The 12,066-nt window shown below is 55.3% G+C and overlaps 5 protein-coding genes across 5 annotated transcripts; 2 read left to right on the top strand and 3 right to left on the bottom strand.

Moving 5' to 3' along the window:
• The first annotated feature begins 191 nt into the window (after positions 1 to 191).
• On the top strand, positions 192 to 1,329 carry BDP55DRAFT_640576 (uncharacterized protein). Its single transcript, XM_060573344.1, has 3 exons — positions 192 to 328; positions 414 to 471; positions 689 to 1,329. The coding sequence occupies exons 1-3, from the start codon at positions 273 to 275 to the stop codon at positions 1,064 to 1,066; spliced, it is 492 nt and encodes a 163-aa protein (XP_060436876.1). The 5' UTR covers positions 192 to 272; the 3' UTR covers positions 1,067 to 1,329.
• On the bottom strand, positions 1,330 to 2,960 carry BDP55DRAFT_640579 (methyltransferase TYW3-domain-containing protein). The gene is made up of 2 exons (XM_060573345.1): positions 2,102 to 2,960; positions 1,330 to 1,920 (listed from the first exon to the last, which is right to left on the bottom strand). The coding sequence occupies exons 1-2, from the start codon at positions 2,687 to 2,689 to the stop codon at positions 1,363 to 1,365; spliced, it is 1,146 nt and encodes a 381-aa protein (XP_060436877.1). The 5' UTR covers positions 2,690 to 2,960; the 3' UTR covers positions 1,330 to 1,362.
• A 1,659-nt stretch (positions 2,961 to 4,619) lies between these two features.
• BDP55DRAFT_539233 (phosphoadenosine phosphosulfate reductase) lies at positions 4,620 to 5,666 on the bottom strand (the record flags this gene model as incomplete). The annotated part of the gene is made up of 1 exon (XM_060568015.1): positions 4,620 to 5,666. The coding sequence occupies one exon, from the start codon at positions 5,664 to 5,666 to the stop codon at positions 4,620 to 4,622; it is 1,047 nt and encodes a 348-aa protein (XP_060436878.1).
• A 2,841-nt stretch (positions 5,667 to 8,507) lies between these two features.
• On the top strand, positions 8,508 to 10,001 carry BDP55DRAFT_538059 (phosphoserine phosphatase serb; the record flags this gene model as incomplete). The annotated part of the gene is made up of 2 exons (XM_060567906.1): positions 8,508 to 8,830; positions 8,957 to 10,001. 2 exons carry the CDS (start codon positions 8,508 to 8,510, stop codon positions 9,999 to 10,001), a joined length of 1,368 nt encoding a protein of 455 aa, XP_060436879.1.
• A 411-nt stretch (positions 10,002 to 10,412) lies between these two features.
• On the bottom strand, positions 10,413 to 11,256 carry BDP55DRAFT_722372 (uncharacterized protein; the record flags this gene model as incomplete). The annotated part of the gene is made up of 4 exons (XM_060578596.1): positions 10,413 to 10,460; positions 10,598 to 10,773; positions 10,849 to 10,900; positions 11,146 to 11,256. The coding sequence occupies 4 exons, from the start codon at positions 11,254 to 11,256 to the stop codon at positions 10,413 to 10,415; spliced, it is 387 nt and encodes a 128-aa protein (XP_060436880.1).
• Between the last annotated feature and the right edge of the window lie 810 nt (positions 11,257 to 12,066).

The raw sequence follows: 12,066 nt of genomic DNA on the forward strand, positions 1-12,066 counted from the left end.
ACGACATCTTTCTGGATTGTGGCCCGAAATCCCGCTGTCGGCCGTAAATGCCTTAGGTAAGCAGACAGCATCAAGGGATGGTGAATGATACCATAACGCTCTGGCCCGTGCCAGTCTGATGACTAAGGTCGTCAAAGGCAATTGCTATCACGTGCACCTTTGCCGGCCCATCGGAGCTTGCAGCTTGACGACCGCATGTCACGGTCCGGAAAATTCCATACCATCACGGCCAAACATTCAAATCACCTCTCTCAGCCATTGAGGCCGCAATCATGGGTGTCAGCGAGTCCAAGCCGTCCTCCAGCACGCCTCCACATCTGTGGAAGGCGTAAGTTCATCCCAATTGCCCCCTGCGTCGGGTGCACCCTCTCCGTTCAACAGAATCCGTTCGGCTGATTCCAAGATTCGCGCAGCAGCTCGCCCAGCGGCATCTCCCACGACCTCGTCGAGTCCCTGCAGACCAGCCATGAGGTAATTACCACCCTCCTCCCAATGAACCGAACATCTCCCGATGAAGAGCTCTTCATCATTTTCCCAATCGGACCCTAGCTCTCCGTTTCCACCTTCCATACCTCCCCCCTTTGGGGGCGCATCTATTCCCGCAAGAAGCAGAACATCCAAAAAAAAAAAAAAAAAAAGGAAGAAAAAGCTAACCACCGAGCTCTGTTCTCTCGCCGAACAAAAACAGACCGACGCATCCCGCACGCAACTCACCGAGATCCAAATCCAGCGCCGCGTCGCCGAGGAGCTGAAGCGTCTCCAAGCCAAGGAATCCGAAGCCCTCCGCCTCGCCCACGACAAGATTGCCGGCGAAGACAAGCCCGCGCCCGAGGGCCAGCGCAGCCACGAGAGCGTCAAGAAGGAGGTCGAGGCCCTTCGCGCCAAGCTGGCCGAGCGCAAAAAGGTGCGCGATTTGCCCGAGGCGGTGGAGACGGCACGCGGTAATGTTGTGCGGTGTCTGCGGGATAATGATCGCCGGCCGCTCGATTGCTGGCAGGAGGTTGAGGCTTTCAAGGTGGAGGTGAAGAGGTTAGAGAAGGGGTGGGTTGAGAAGATTGTTTCGTGAGTTTGGGGAATGGGAGTGGGGGGTCGTTATTGGACTTCTTCTCTAGGTCTGTCTCTGCAGAGTGGGAGACGGATTGGGAGGGGTTGGTTTCTTATTTGCGTTTCTTGTGAGCCATGAGGGGAGGGTTAAGAGAGATACGCTGGATCAAGAAAAGAGGCATGGCAGTAGGACGTGAAAGTGTAACAACATGCTACTGGCGGGCAAACGATATGAGAGAAAACAAAGTGTATAGATGGCGAATGAATTTTGGTTCACATCACAAGTTCCTCCTAATGAAAGTCTTTATTTCTTTTGCTTCATACTTCAGCTACGAGCTCTATCGGGTCCTGACCCTCTGACGGAGCCTGCTGCGTCATCTGCTGTCTAGCAGCCAACACCTCCTCCTTCCGCCTTAGACCCTCAGCCCTCTTCCGCTCCCTCCTGGCATCGGCCTCCTCCCACGCGGCACCGCCCTCGCCCACTTTAAGCGGGGGACCAGCAACGGCCTCCTGCAAAGCGGTGCGGAACCGCGCGATGCGGGCGGCGTTCTCTACGAAGCGCTCGTTGGCGATGTGGAGTAGGTCGCGGAGGTAGTCTGGCGTGACGGTGCAGTGACGGCGTACGCTGCCCTCGGCAACATCGTTGACGTCTTCATCGACGTAGCCGATGAGAGATTCGAGGGCGAGGCCCATTGTTCTCACGCCTACCATCGGTGTCACGGGTGGTGACGACGAGGCTGAGGTTGAGGTTGCGGTATCGTCTTGTGATGCGGAGGGGAGGAGGTTCAAAGCGCCGCTTTCGCGGAAGCCGGCTGTGAGGGCGCATTTTAGGAGGAGCTGGGCGTGGGATAGAGATGCTGTGAGGACATGAAGGATCTATGCGGGGGAGATGTATGTGTCAGTCATGTGAGTTTCATTGCTGCGCAGGATACGTGTGTAAGGAAGGGGACGTTTGGAGGTGTGACATTGCCTCGGCATGAGGACGAGTGAGGTTAGTAGTGTATATGTAAGAGTAAATGAAATTATGCATGAGAGAAATGGGAACGGCCTTGCATACCATGGGTTCGAATTTGAAGTGAACAAGCCGCTTCCGTCGCCCAGACTGAGAGCGACCCGATACTCCGACAGCCTGTCCGGGTTCTTTTCCTGTTCCTCTTCCCGCGTCTTCGTCCACGAGACCAAACAGGCGCAGTAGATCCTCGTCGTTGTCGTGCGTTTCGGAGACGGGATCGTGCGATACGAACAGCCACGTGCCTCCGCCTCCCTTTCCGCCGGGTCCAGCTATCGTCTCTAGGACTGCGGTGGTAGGGGCAGTATCATCATTGCCTTGATCGTCTTGAGAAGATGATGAGACTACAGCTGCTGCTGTCCCCTGGTCCGTTCCCGCAGCCCCTCCCGCCTTGCGACCCTCGAGAAACACGCTGACGCGCCCCGCGCAGCTGCTAGTTGTGACGAGTCCGTCGAGGGCGTTGAGCTCGTCAATCAGCTCGCGGATGCCGACGTCCACGGATCCCTTGGGCGAGGCGTCGGTGTACTCGGCATCAGGCACGCTGAGCTGTTCCAGAATCTTGTGTTTGCGGGAGGTGAAGGTTGCCGGTGGGACGGGCAGTTGTTGGTGACCTTGTTTCTTCTGCTGCGGCGCCATGGTATGTTCCCTGTGCCTTGCGTAGACTTGGTAATGGTAGACGGGTACGCGACTTGAACTTCGGGTTCCTTGTGGTGGGGTTTCTTCAACGGAGAGGGTTGTGCTCCTTTGCTTCTAAACCTGGGAAGAAATCCTTGATGGCCCTGAATAGTTCCTTTCTGCAGCTTGACTAATTCGGTCGCTGTGAGATGAAGAAGACAGGGGGGTCGGGCGTGCGTTGGGCGTTGAGATGGTTTTCGTCACCGGACTGCGTGTAAGTGAAGTCTGCCCGCAGTCAGACTCATGTGAGATGAAAAAGTGTGCGGTCGTGAGTTCTGTGAGGTACCTCTACCGTGTGAAACGTGACCTCTATACACGGTGTGTTTTCGGGACGGGAGCCGGTGAACCAACCCAAGCTTGTTGTATATTACCCTACCATCCGATGCCACCCTGGGAAAGTGAACCAGAGAACATCTTCGTTGAATCAAGTTATTTGGCGCGAATGGTGTTGTGTTTTTAATATATAATCTGACTTGACCTCTGCCAAGTCGGTGATCGATGTACCTAGCTTTTGCGTGTAGATGCCCCCTCATTCGCCCGACGGCGCCGGTATCTTGGATGTCCAGAGCCTGCGGTATACTACTCATCGAATGACTATGATTCAGTGTTGTTGATTGTTTTCCTGGTTTGATACAGGGGAGAACTCGGGTGAGTCTGAACATGCGGTGCACTCCATTGAGGCACGTCCGGATAAATGACTTAGAGACCGCGGGTGTCCGTTGCATCATCTGATCTCGATGGTGCCTACAAGAGCATTCGAATATCCTGAGGTCATTCAGGTGTTGAATTAACGCTATTCTAGTATTGGCCGAGAAGAGAGATCATTCATAATAGACGCAGAAGGGATTTTAATGAGCGAAGATATCATGAATTCTTGTCCTATGAGCTATGCAAACTGCTTGAACATTCATCGACTCGTTGACTGCCACTTATATCTCATGACTAGCCTGGAAAAGAAACAGCACTCCTTTTCGGATCTCATCGTGCATGATCGTTGGAAGGCAGTGAAGTCACATTTCTTACAAATTTCAAAATCTGCCCTGGCCACGAACATCATTCATTGTTAGTCAGGGCCGACCGGGGGGCTTTGAGCAGAGAACATCAGATTTCATCCAAGTTGGGTGAGACTTGGAAGAGAGACTACTCTGTATGAGCAAATAGTTTCCTGTGAGGTCCATTCATGAGTTTCTCCTAAGAAACTCAGAAGATGTTTGTAATCCAGCTTAATATCCTTTCAGTCTCGTCATCCTGGGGCTATGAATGAAGTCTAAGCATTTCGTATTTTCTATCCAACGCAGTGATACACCTGTTGTTCCTGGGGTTAAAAGACATCCAAATTTGAGTAGGGGATAATTATACGATAGCTACAATGTGATATGAGTAATCCATCGTGAGTGGGTTTGGAAAGTGGTCACGAGATGTCATCTGAACCAATCTAGATATGAAAAATTAAGCTTTGTAGACCACATGTCAGTAGTTTATCTTTGCCACACCAAGTTTACACGCATTTCTGTTACGGTCTTAGGATATGCTGTCCTTGGTTTCCACTAATCCTCCGAATGCGGGGTCTCTGTGGGACACAGAGATTAGAGCCTCACCACGTTTCTTTCTCACGTCACGTCTCACTCAAGATCTCTTAGTTTGATCGATGTGATTGATTCATAATGTCTTTTGCTTATGCTATCTACCAAGTAGAATCTAGTATCTGCTGAATGCGAGATACCTCCTGGCCCTTGGCCCGGATCCATCCGGAACGCCTGCATGCTGTCCCGTACCGTCCCTTGACTTTTGTTGTTTGCTCCCTAAACGCCGTCATGCATCATGTATATACAGGTCATTAATAAAAACAAAAGAACATCCGAAACCGCTCGCGACAGAGCCAAAAGCGCTTCTAGATCGACGCGATAGCCTGCTCCTCCTTCTCGGCCTTGACGACAGGAGCGATGGCCGCCTCGCCCTTCTCTGCCGCCTCAGTCGACGACGCAGGAGCGGCGCCCTTGGCCTCGACGGCCTTGCGCTCCATCTCCTCGAGGTACTGCGCGTAGCGCGACTTCTTGTTGTGGATGCCGCACTCGGTCTTCTGCTGGCCCTTCCAGCGGCCGGCGCGCTCGTCCTCGCCCTCCTTGACGGGGACGGTGGAGTGCCAGTCGCCGACGGACTTGTACCCCTGGTCGAGAAGGTCGTTGTAGGGGACGTTGTGGGTCTTGATGTACTCCTGGACCTGCTTGAAGGACCAGCTGGCCATGGGGTTGATCTTGATGACGCCGCGCTCGTCGTCGACCTCGATGACGGGCATCTTGTCGCGGGCGCCGCCCTGGGAGCGGCGGCGACCGGTGAGGATGGCGGCGACGCCGAGCTCCTGGTAGGCGCGCTGGAGGGGCTCGACCTTTGCGATCCAGTCGTACATCTCGGCCTCGGTCTCCCACAGCTTGGGGCCGTACATGGCCTCGAATTCCTCGGTGGAGGCGACGCCGTAGGGCTTGAAGATGTGAAGGGCGACGTTGGGGTAGCGCTCCTGGATGCGGTCGACGAGGGTGTGGGTCTCCTTGAAGTGGTAGAGGGTGTCGAGGAAGATGAGGTCGACGTTAGCGGCGGAGGGGTTCTCCTTTTGGATCTTGGAGAGCATGTCGAGGGTGACGAGGCCAGTGAGACCAAAGGCCGTCGACTGGAAGAGGTTGGGGAACATAATCTTTGAGAAGCGAAGGATGTCGAGGGGGTGCATGTTCTCGAGCTGGTCGTTGAGGTGCTTCAGGTGGGGTTGGGTGAGGGAGATCAAGGGGAGCGCGGGGATGGACGACGACGTCGATGAGGCATCTGTGGCGGAACCGTATCCGGACTCGACTTCGGTGCGATCGAGCTTTGCAGCGTCGACGGCGTTCAACCGAGGAGACGACTCGACGGAGGACGTCTGGGTTGTGGGCTCAGCAACGGCAGACATTGTGTGTGAGGTGGTGTAGAGTTGACGGAGGGGGGTTGACGAGCGGAACAGAGTGTGGTTGCAAGGCACCACGGGTATATGACGAGTAGTGGTTGTAAGAGGGTGTGTGTTGAAAACCCGGGGTATATTTCACTCGAGAAGGCCTGGATCAAGAGGCAAGATGGAAAAAGGTAAATGACGCAAGATGCTGGAGTTGGGGAAGAGTTCAGATGTTCGGATCAGAGAAGAGGAGGAAGGCAGTAGTTGTTTTATGAGGACAAGAGGCACTTAAGGCAGGCAGAACTTACACCGCGAGTTAAAGAGGCGGGAAGAGGAGGATTTGTTCATGTTGGGCACAGGGCATCACCAAGCAACATTACTAATTTGCTTTCCAACCCATTCTCAGACAACAGCCTCCGATCAAACCAAAGGCCGAGAGGGACTGAGGGAAAAGCGACGGACCACCAGAGCCCGCTTCCCAACTATTGCGCAATCGCAGCTTGTTTGGAGCACCGCATTGAACAAGCGCTGAGGAATTTGCATCTCTAAGCAAGAGGCGTGGTCTGGGAGCAATCACGACATCGACGCTAAACCTTTCGTGATGAAGACTGTGCAGTATGATTGGTTATGGGTCGCAGGGGTTGCTCCGTACCGTCGAACATCCCGCAATTGCGCCATCGCCCCGGACGCCGGAGTGGATGTTGACAATGGCAAACTTTCCCCAACAGCCGGCCCCGAAAGCCGGGAGCCGTGACGTTCAAAGTATAGATATTTGGGGCCGGGCTCCTCCTCCGTGACTACCGAAGTTGATGATCTCCTCAGTATCTAATTCACGATGAGCGCTGTCGAAAATAGGGGCTCAAAGGAGGGAGATCTTGTTGTTGAACAGAAACGCTGGTGTAAGTTCGCCATGATGATGCCATAAGACGTGATTCCGCCCGGGCCACTAGTCGGCTTGGCCTAGTGTATGTGGTCCCGGCAATCGGTCCTGACAAAACACATCGGCGCGGCACGGTAGTCGGTACCCGCCCGGCCGTCGGTGTGGGTGAGCCGGAGGAGGTGGTCTTGCGCCTCTCGTCCGTGTCAGCATCCCACGCTGGACAACGTATCTCCATCGCTCAACCAGTCACCATACGAGTTTCGACTCCCGATCGAGGGCATCATCCATGATTGCCCGCCCGCGAAATTTTCTGACAAACCCACAGTTGGGTTTCAACACCAGGCGCGTTTCGACCGTTAACACCGCGGAAACGCCCTTCGTTTACCGACTTGTTCCGAGGGAAGCTTCAGTATTCGCCGCGTCCAGCGCCTCTTAAAATGACTGGAGTACGAGCCTCTCTCTCTCTGTCAGTGAGATGTTGAAGACGCTCTTTCGTTCCAATAGAGTCCAATGACTCGGAGTTGGTACTTCAAACAAGGAACTGAACAGACCAAGACTTCTTGGACCCTTTGTTTCTTGGACAACATCTCGACATCTACAAGTAACTAGGAATGAGATGGTAATGAGTCCTGGGACAGCTGAGAAGGCTCTCACTTGGGTGACCACTCATTCATCCCGCCGCCTGCGCCGCTCTCTGTCTCCCTTCGCCAACGCAGAGGCAGACAGACATGCCGATTACGGCTACCTGCGCCGTCCTCAAGAGAGGACGTGGAGTATATGCTCCGGAGTCCGGACAGATGACATGTGTCCTAGTCTCCTGGATGCGGACAGTGTATGATGTTGGGTGTCTGGTGCAAGCGTGCGTCTTATTTCCGCGCGGCTCCGATTCTTTATCAGCGGAGCCAGCTCCTGAAGCAATGATCAGTTTTCGGTCGTCGCGGTGACTGGTGGATGACAAACTTACCAGCAGACAAAAGGCCAAGACGAGCCTGCACTGCGTGACTGCTTGCCTGCCAACAACGCAGGTGGCCTGGGCTAAGCCATGGAAGGTAGGCCAGTGCGTGGTCCTGCGTATGCTAGTACGGCGATAGGGCTGTCCTGGCATCCCTCTCTGACGTCCCCTCCCCTTGATGACAGGCGTCGGTAGATCCAGGCGAGGCTGATGGTCCCGCAGATCGGCGGGAGTTCGCTCTCTTCAAACTTCCCTACTCACGTGTTCGGACTTCTGGCCAAAGTTTTCTCCTTTCACCTTGATATGAACCTGGAAAGTGACTGACCGACCTCAGAGTGATGTAATTGAGCCTCACCATGTCATTCGGACCGGGCCTCCCCCTCCCCCTCAGCATATCAAAAGTTCAGAACAGAAATTTTAGAGGGGTAACCACGTGATACTGGCGTCCACTTACGGGAACTTGGGAAGCCACGGCCCACGGGAGAGCTTGCCCATTGCGACACCAGCTCAGCCAATCGCGCGCCGCCCAAGACGTCGGGACACGGGAATTACGGGGCTTCGTTCGGATCCGGACCAGTGACGGCGAGGCGGGGCACACAGTCAGACTTCACAGTGCCCAGCGACCCGCGCAGCCCTCCGCCGCGAGTCCCCCATCCTCTCCTCTGGCCGTCTGTCGTCCAACCACGCAGACATGTTTTACCTTTCGAAACAATGAGGGCTGATAAGTTGAGCTGAGTCTTTAAGCTTTACGTTTACCACGACGCGGGCTCCGAGCTTCTGTCTTTACCCCCCTCTCCTCTCTTCCTGTCGCGCTTCCTTTCTCTTTCTCTCCCCGCAATCCTCCAAGCCGCCGCTGCCGTCGCCGACAGCTGTTGCTGAAGGTCCTTCCTCCTCTTCCTGCATCGTCCGCTATCCGTCCCGTCTCTCAGTGCCTCGTTCCCCCCTCCCGTCTCAGCCTTGTCTCCGTCTTAGTCTACCGTAGTTTGAACCCCGCTGTAGAGGAAGAGACCAGAGAGAGAGTATTTCCGCCATGGCCGACGCAAGCCCCGCCAAGTCGACGACGTCGCCCCGACCTCAGCTGACCTCATCTATGAGGAGCAGCTCCTTCCTGCGCGAGCACCAGCAGTACCGGCCTCCGCAGCACCCGGAAAGCCGCTTCGGCATCGACACTGTCGTCGAGGACCTCAGCAACGTCTCCGTCTCCCCGCCAAAGCAGCACAATCACAGCGCCAACCACAAGCACTATGCGGGCTTCAACGGCATCCCCTCAGAGGACAACCCGCCCACCATCCGCAGCGGCCTAAACCACAGCTACTCGCACCCCAACTGCGCGCCCGCGGCTGGAAAGAAGCAGTCGCGCCTGGTGGCCACGCTATTCTATAAACCGAACGGCGGCGACCACCACACGGCGGCCGCCGGCGGTGGACAGAACAAGAGCGGCGTCGCATCCCCCCCGACCCTCACCTCCGACAGCGCCAGCGGCAAAGAGTCCCTCCCGGCCAACTTCGCACCGACCCAGGACCCCGAGTCCTTCCCCCTCGAACCCCCGACCCTCGAGCCCGAGAAGCTCGACCACCTGTACGGCTCCCACGTCTCGCCCATGTGCGTGACCTCGTTCCTGCACCTCATGTCGACCTTCCCCCTGCCCGCCGGCGAGTCCGACTACAGCTCCTCTCACCACTGCCTCGACAGCCAGGAGAGCCCGCGCGTCGTCGAGCTGACGCTCGACCCGGCCCCGTGCCAGAGCTACCTCAGCTTGACGGACCTGCGGCGGCATGAGCTCATCTACCGCTTCGAGAGGGAGTGGAGCGTCGACGTTGCGCTGCAGCCCGATACGTTGTGGCGCCGGCACCCAAGGCTCGTTGTCTTCGACATGGACAGCACGCTCATCACGCAGGAGGTCATTGACCTCATGGCCGCGACGCTGAAGGATCCGCCCGACCTGGGCGCGCGCGTCGCCGATATCACGCACCGCGCCATGCTCGGCGAGCTCGAGTTCGAAGCTGCGTTCCGCGAGCGCGTGCAGCTCTTGAAGGGTCTTCCGGCCTCCTGCTTCGAGCAGCTGCGGCCTGTCCTGGATGTCACCAAGGGCGTGCCCCGTCTGATCAAGGCCCTGAAGCGCCTCGGTGTGAAGACCGCGGTGCTGTCGGGTGGGTTCCTACCCCTGACGAGCTGGTTGGCTGGCGAATTGGGCATCGACTATGCGCACGCCAACGAGGTTGTCATTGACGATGCTGGTAAGCTCACTGGGGAGGTCAAGGGTCTCATTGTGGGCAAGGAGCGGAAGCACGACCTCCTGATTGAGATTGCGGCCAAGGAGGGCATCGATCTGTCGCAGGTCGTTGCCGTGGGCGACGGCGCAAATGATCTGCTGATGATGCGCGCGGCGGGCTTGGGTGTTGCGTGGAACGCTAAGCCGAGGGTGCAGATGGAAGCCGATACGAGGCTCAACAGCGAGAGCTTGTTGGACTTGTTGTATCTCTTTGGGTTCACGGGAGATGAGATTGAGCAGCTTGCCTTGTAGATTGGCGGGGGGACTTTGTGTAGACTCTTGTGTGTGTGGGAGTGGTGTTGTGGGCGTAAGTCGAATGGTGTTTTGGGGAGTTGGGTGACACCGAGGGAAGGCATGGCTGTTTTTTCTTTTTGGGAGTATTCTTTACTTGCCCTCATGATTCAATTGCATGCCATTGAGTTTCCTACTGCAAATATGTTCAGATGAAATCTTGCTTCATCAGTCTCCGAGCACAGAAAATCGGATAAGGTAGCTTGATGAGCCGCATGGCCGAGTGGTGCAGATTCAACTTTGGAGATGCTGTCCAAGGTAGAAAAACGTGGATAAAACTGAATTCTCCCTATCTACACACGAAAACCACCTTCCGCCCATTGCACATATTGTGCAAAAACACGTCTTCTCAACGTAGGTATCTATAATTCTTTAAGGGTAGCCGTCCTTGCCCCACTTGTTGTACTTTTCGTGCAATTCCTGTGTCATGAGTGTCAGCCCGGCTATTTCCTCCGCTACAAAACCCGAAGAATCCCGGCCATTGAGTAAAGTCGAAGTCCCACAAAGGAGAGTCTCTCTGCCGTGGCAGGATAAATCAGAAGGTATATACAACGTACCTTGGGGAGAGTGACATCGGGAATGATGACAGTGTTGACGGCGCTGGGAGCGTCTCTGGGCTCGTTTGCGGGGTTGCCACCGGGGTGGTATTTGTACTTGCCCTCGCTGTCGGTCTCCCAGGGCATACCGGCCTTCAAGACGGGGCTCTCAGAGGTAGAGGAGGTGGGGGAGCGGCCTTCGCGAGGGGAGAGAAAACGTCAATGGCTGTTCAATCGTCGATGATTGTTCTTCAATGTTTCCTAAGACGTACCGAAGTAGAGGCCGGCACCGCCGAGGGCAGCAACCATGACACCGCCGAGAATCTGTATGACAAAAATTCGATTAGCCTTCCGTTCCGGCTCTCTTGCATGCCATGCATTTGTTTCGACACCGCTTCCAGCCTGACCGCCCGCATCCCTCTGCATGACTATCGCTTCTTCGTAGACTAGGCGATACGTTCTGGATTGCCCATCAAGCTCGGCTTCGCGGGGAAGGGATGCGGCGGGCCGTGGACGGCGGACGGGTCGATTTAAGGGCATCTCGGCTGGATGGACGGGATATCACGCACGAGGGTCTCGGGGTTGCGCTTGGACTCCTGGGTGAGGGTCTGCTTGGCCTGCTCGTCAGCGAAGCGGCGGATGGAGGTAGAGAAGGCGCGGCGGGCGACGAAGGAGGCCATTGTTGCGGTGGTGGACGGGGTGTTGTTGGGGGTGTGGTGTTGTGAGTGATGTCGGCTGGTCGTATGATTTCGGAGCTTCAGGTTCGTCGAGGCAGGATCCCAAGGTTGAAATTCGGGAGAAACGATTGGCCGGGTGTAGGGGTGAAGGTGATTGGTCAATCGAGGGCGATGTGGGCATTACCTCATCCTACGCCCTCTAGATGCATTCTTTCGTGTAGAGCGGCTATTGCACTAAAACATATATCTGACTAACGGCTCACTGCATGCGAGAGTCCTGTTCAGCGAATATCTACTTGACACGCAACATCGAGATGCCCTCACTTTGAGCCAGCTTATTTTCTCAGGATTTTTTTTCCTTATAGCAGTGACTATGGGCAGAATTATGAGAGCCATGGAGAAGTATATCAGTCCAGATCGAAGCTACACAAACCAAGGCTCGTGATGATCAACTGCAATTTAACCTGATTCTCAAGTCTCTGGGCCTCACGCTTTGCGATGACAATGAACATCGCATGGGTAGAGATGACAGTCTCACATAGACCAAGAAAGTTTGCTTCGCTATCTTTAAATGGTTGGCGATCGTCCCGAGATCGTTGTTAAAATACAGAGCTTATCTTGAGCAATCAGGTTCGCAAAGACCTGCGTGCTTCAAGCCTGCCCGTGCGGTGCGCTACCCTCATCGAAGAGTTTATTCGTATGGCCGAAAAGGGACGCAACGATGCATCAGTGATACATGCCGATAGGTATACTATCGAATAGAAGGAATCGAAATTAAAGCGTCTGTTGACATAGCTGATCGACCTTGTCTTG

This window comes from Colletotrichum godetiae (assembly GCF_030913485.1).
Source record: "Colletotrichum godetiae strain CBS 193.32 chromosome Unknown BDP55scaffold_1, whole genome shotgun sequence".
NCBI classification, from domain to species: Eukaryota; Fungi; Ascomycota; class Sordariomycetes; order Glomerellales; family Glomerellaceae; genus Colletotrichum; species Colletotrichum godetiae.

What these genes read in the sequence shown, in the direction of transcription:
- BDP55DRAFT_640576 (XM_060573344.1), top strand. Translation starts at nt 273, where the DNA reads ATGGGTGTCAGCGAGTCCAAGCCGTCCTCCAGCACGCCTCCACATCTG. An exon ending in CCTCCACATCTGTGGAAGGC is followed by an intron (nt 329 to 413) that starts GTAAGTTCATCC and finishes AGATTCGCGCAG; the next exon opens with CAGCTCGCCCAGCGGCATCT. An exon ending in CCCTGCAGACCAGCCATGAG is followed by an intron (nt 472 to 688) that starts GTAATTACCACC and finishes GAACAAAAACAG; the next exon opens with ACCGACGCATCCCGCACGCA.
- BDP55DRAFT_640579 (XM_060573345.1), bottom strand. Translation starts at nt 2,689, where the DNA reads ATGGCGCCGCAGCAGAAGAAACAAGGTCACCAACAACTGCCCGTCCCA. An exon ending in ACTTCAAATTCGAACCCATG is followed by an intron (nt 1,921 to 2,101) that starts GTATGCAAGGCC and finishes TCCCCCGCATAG; the next exon opens with ATCCTTCATGTCCTCACAGC.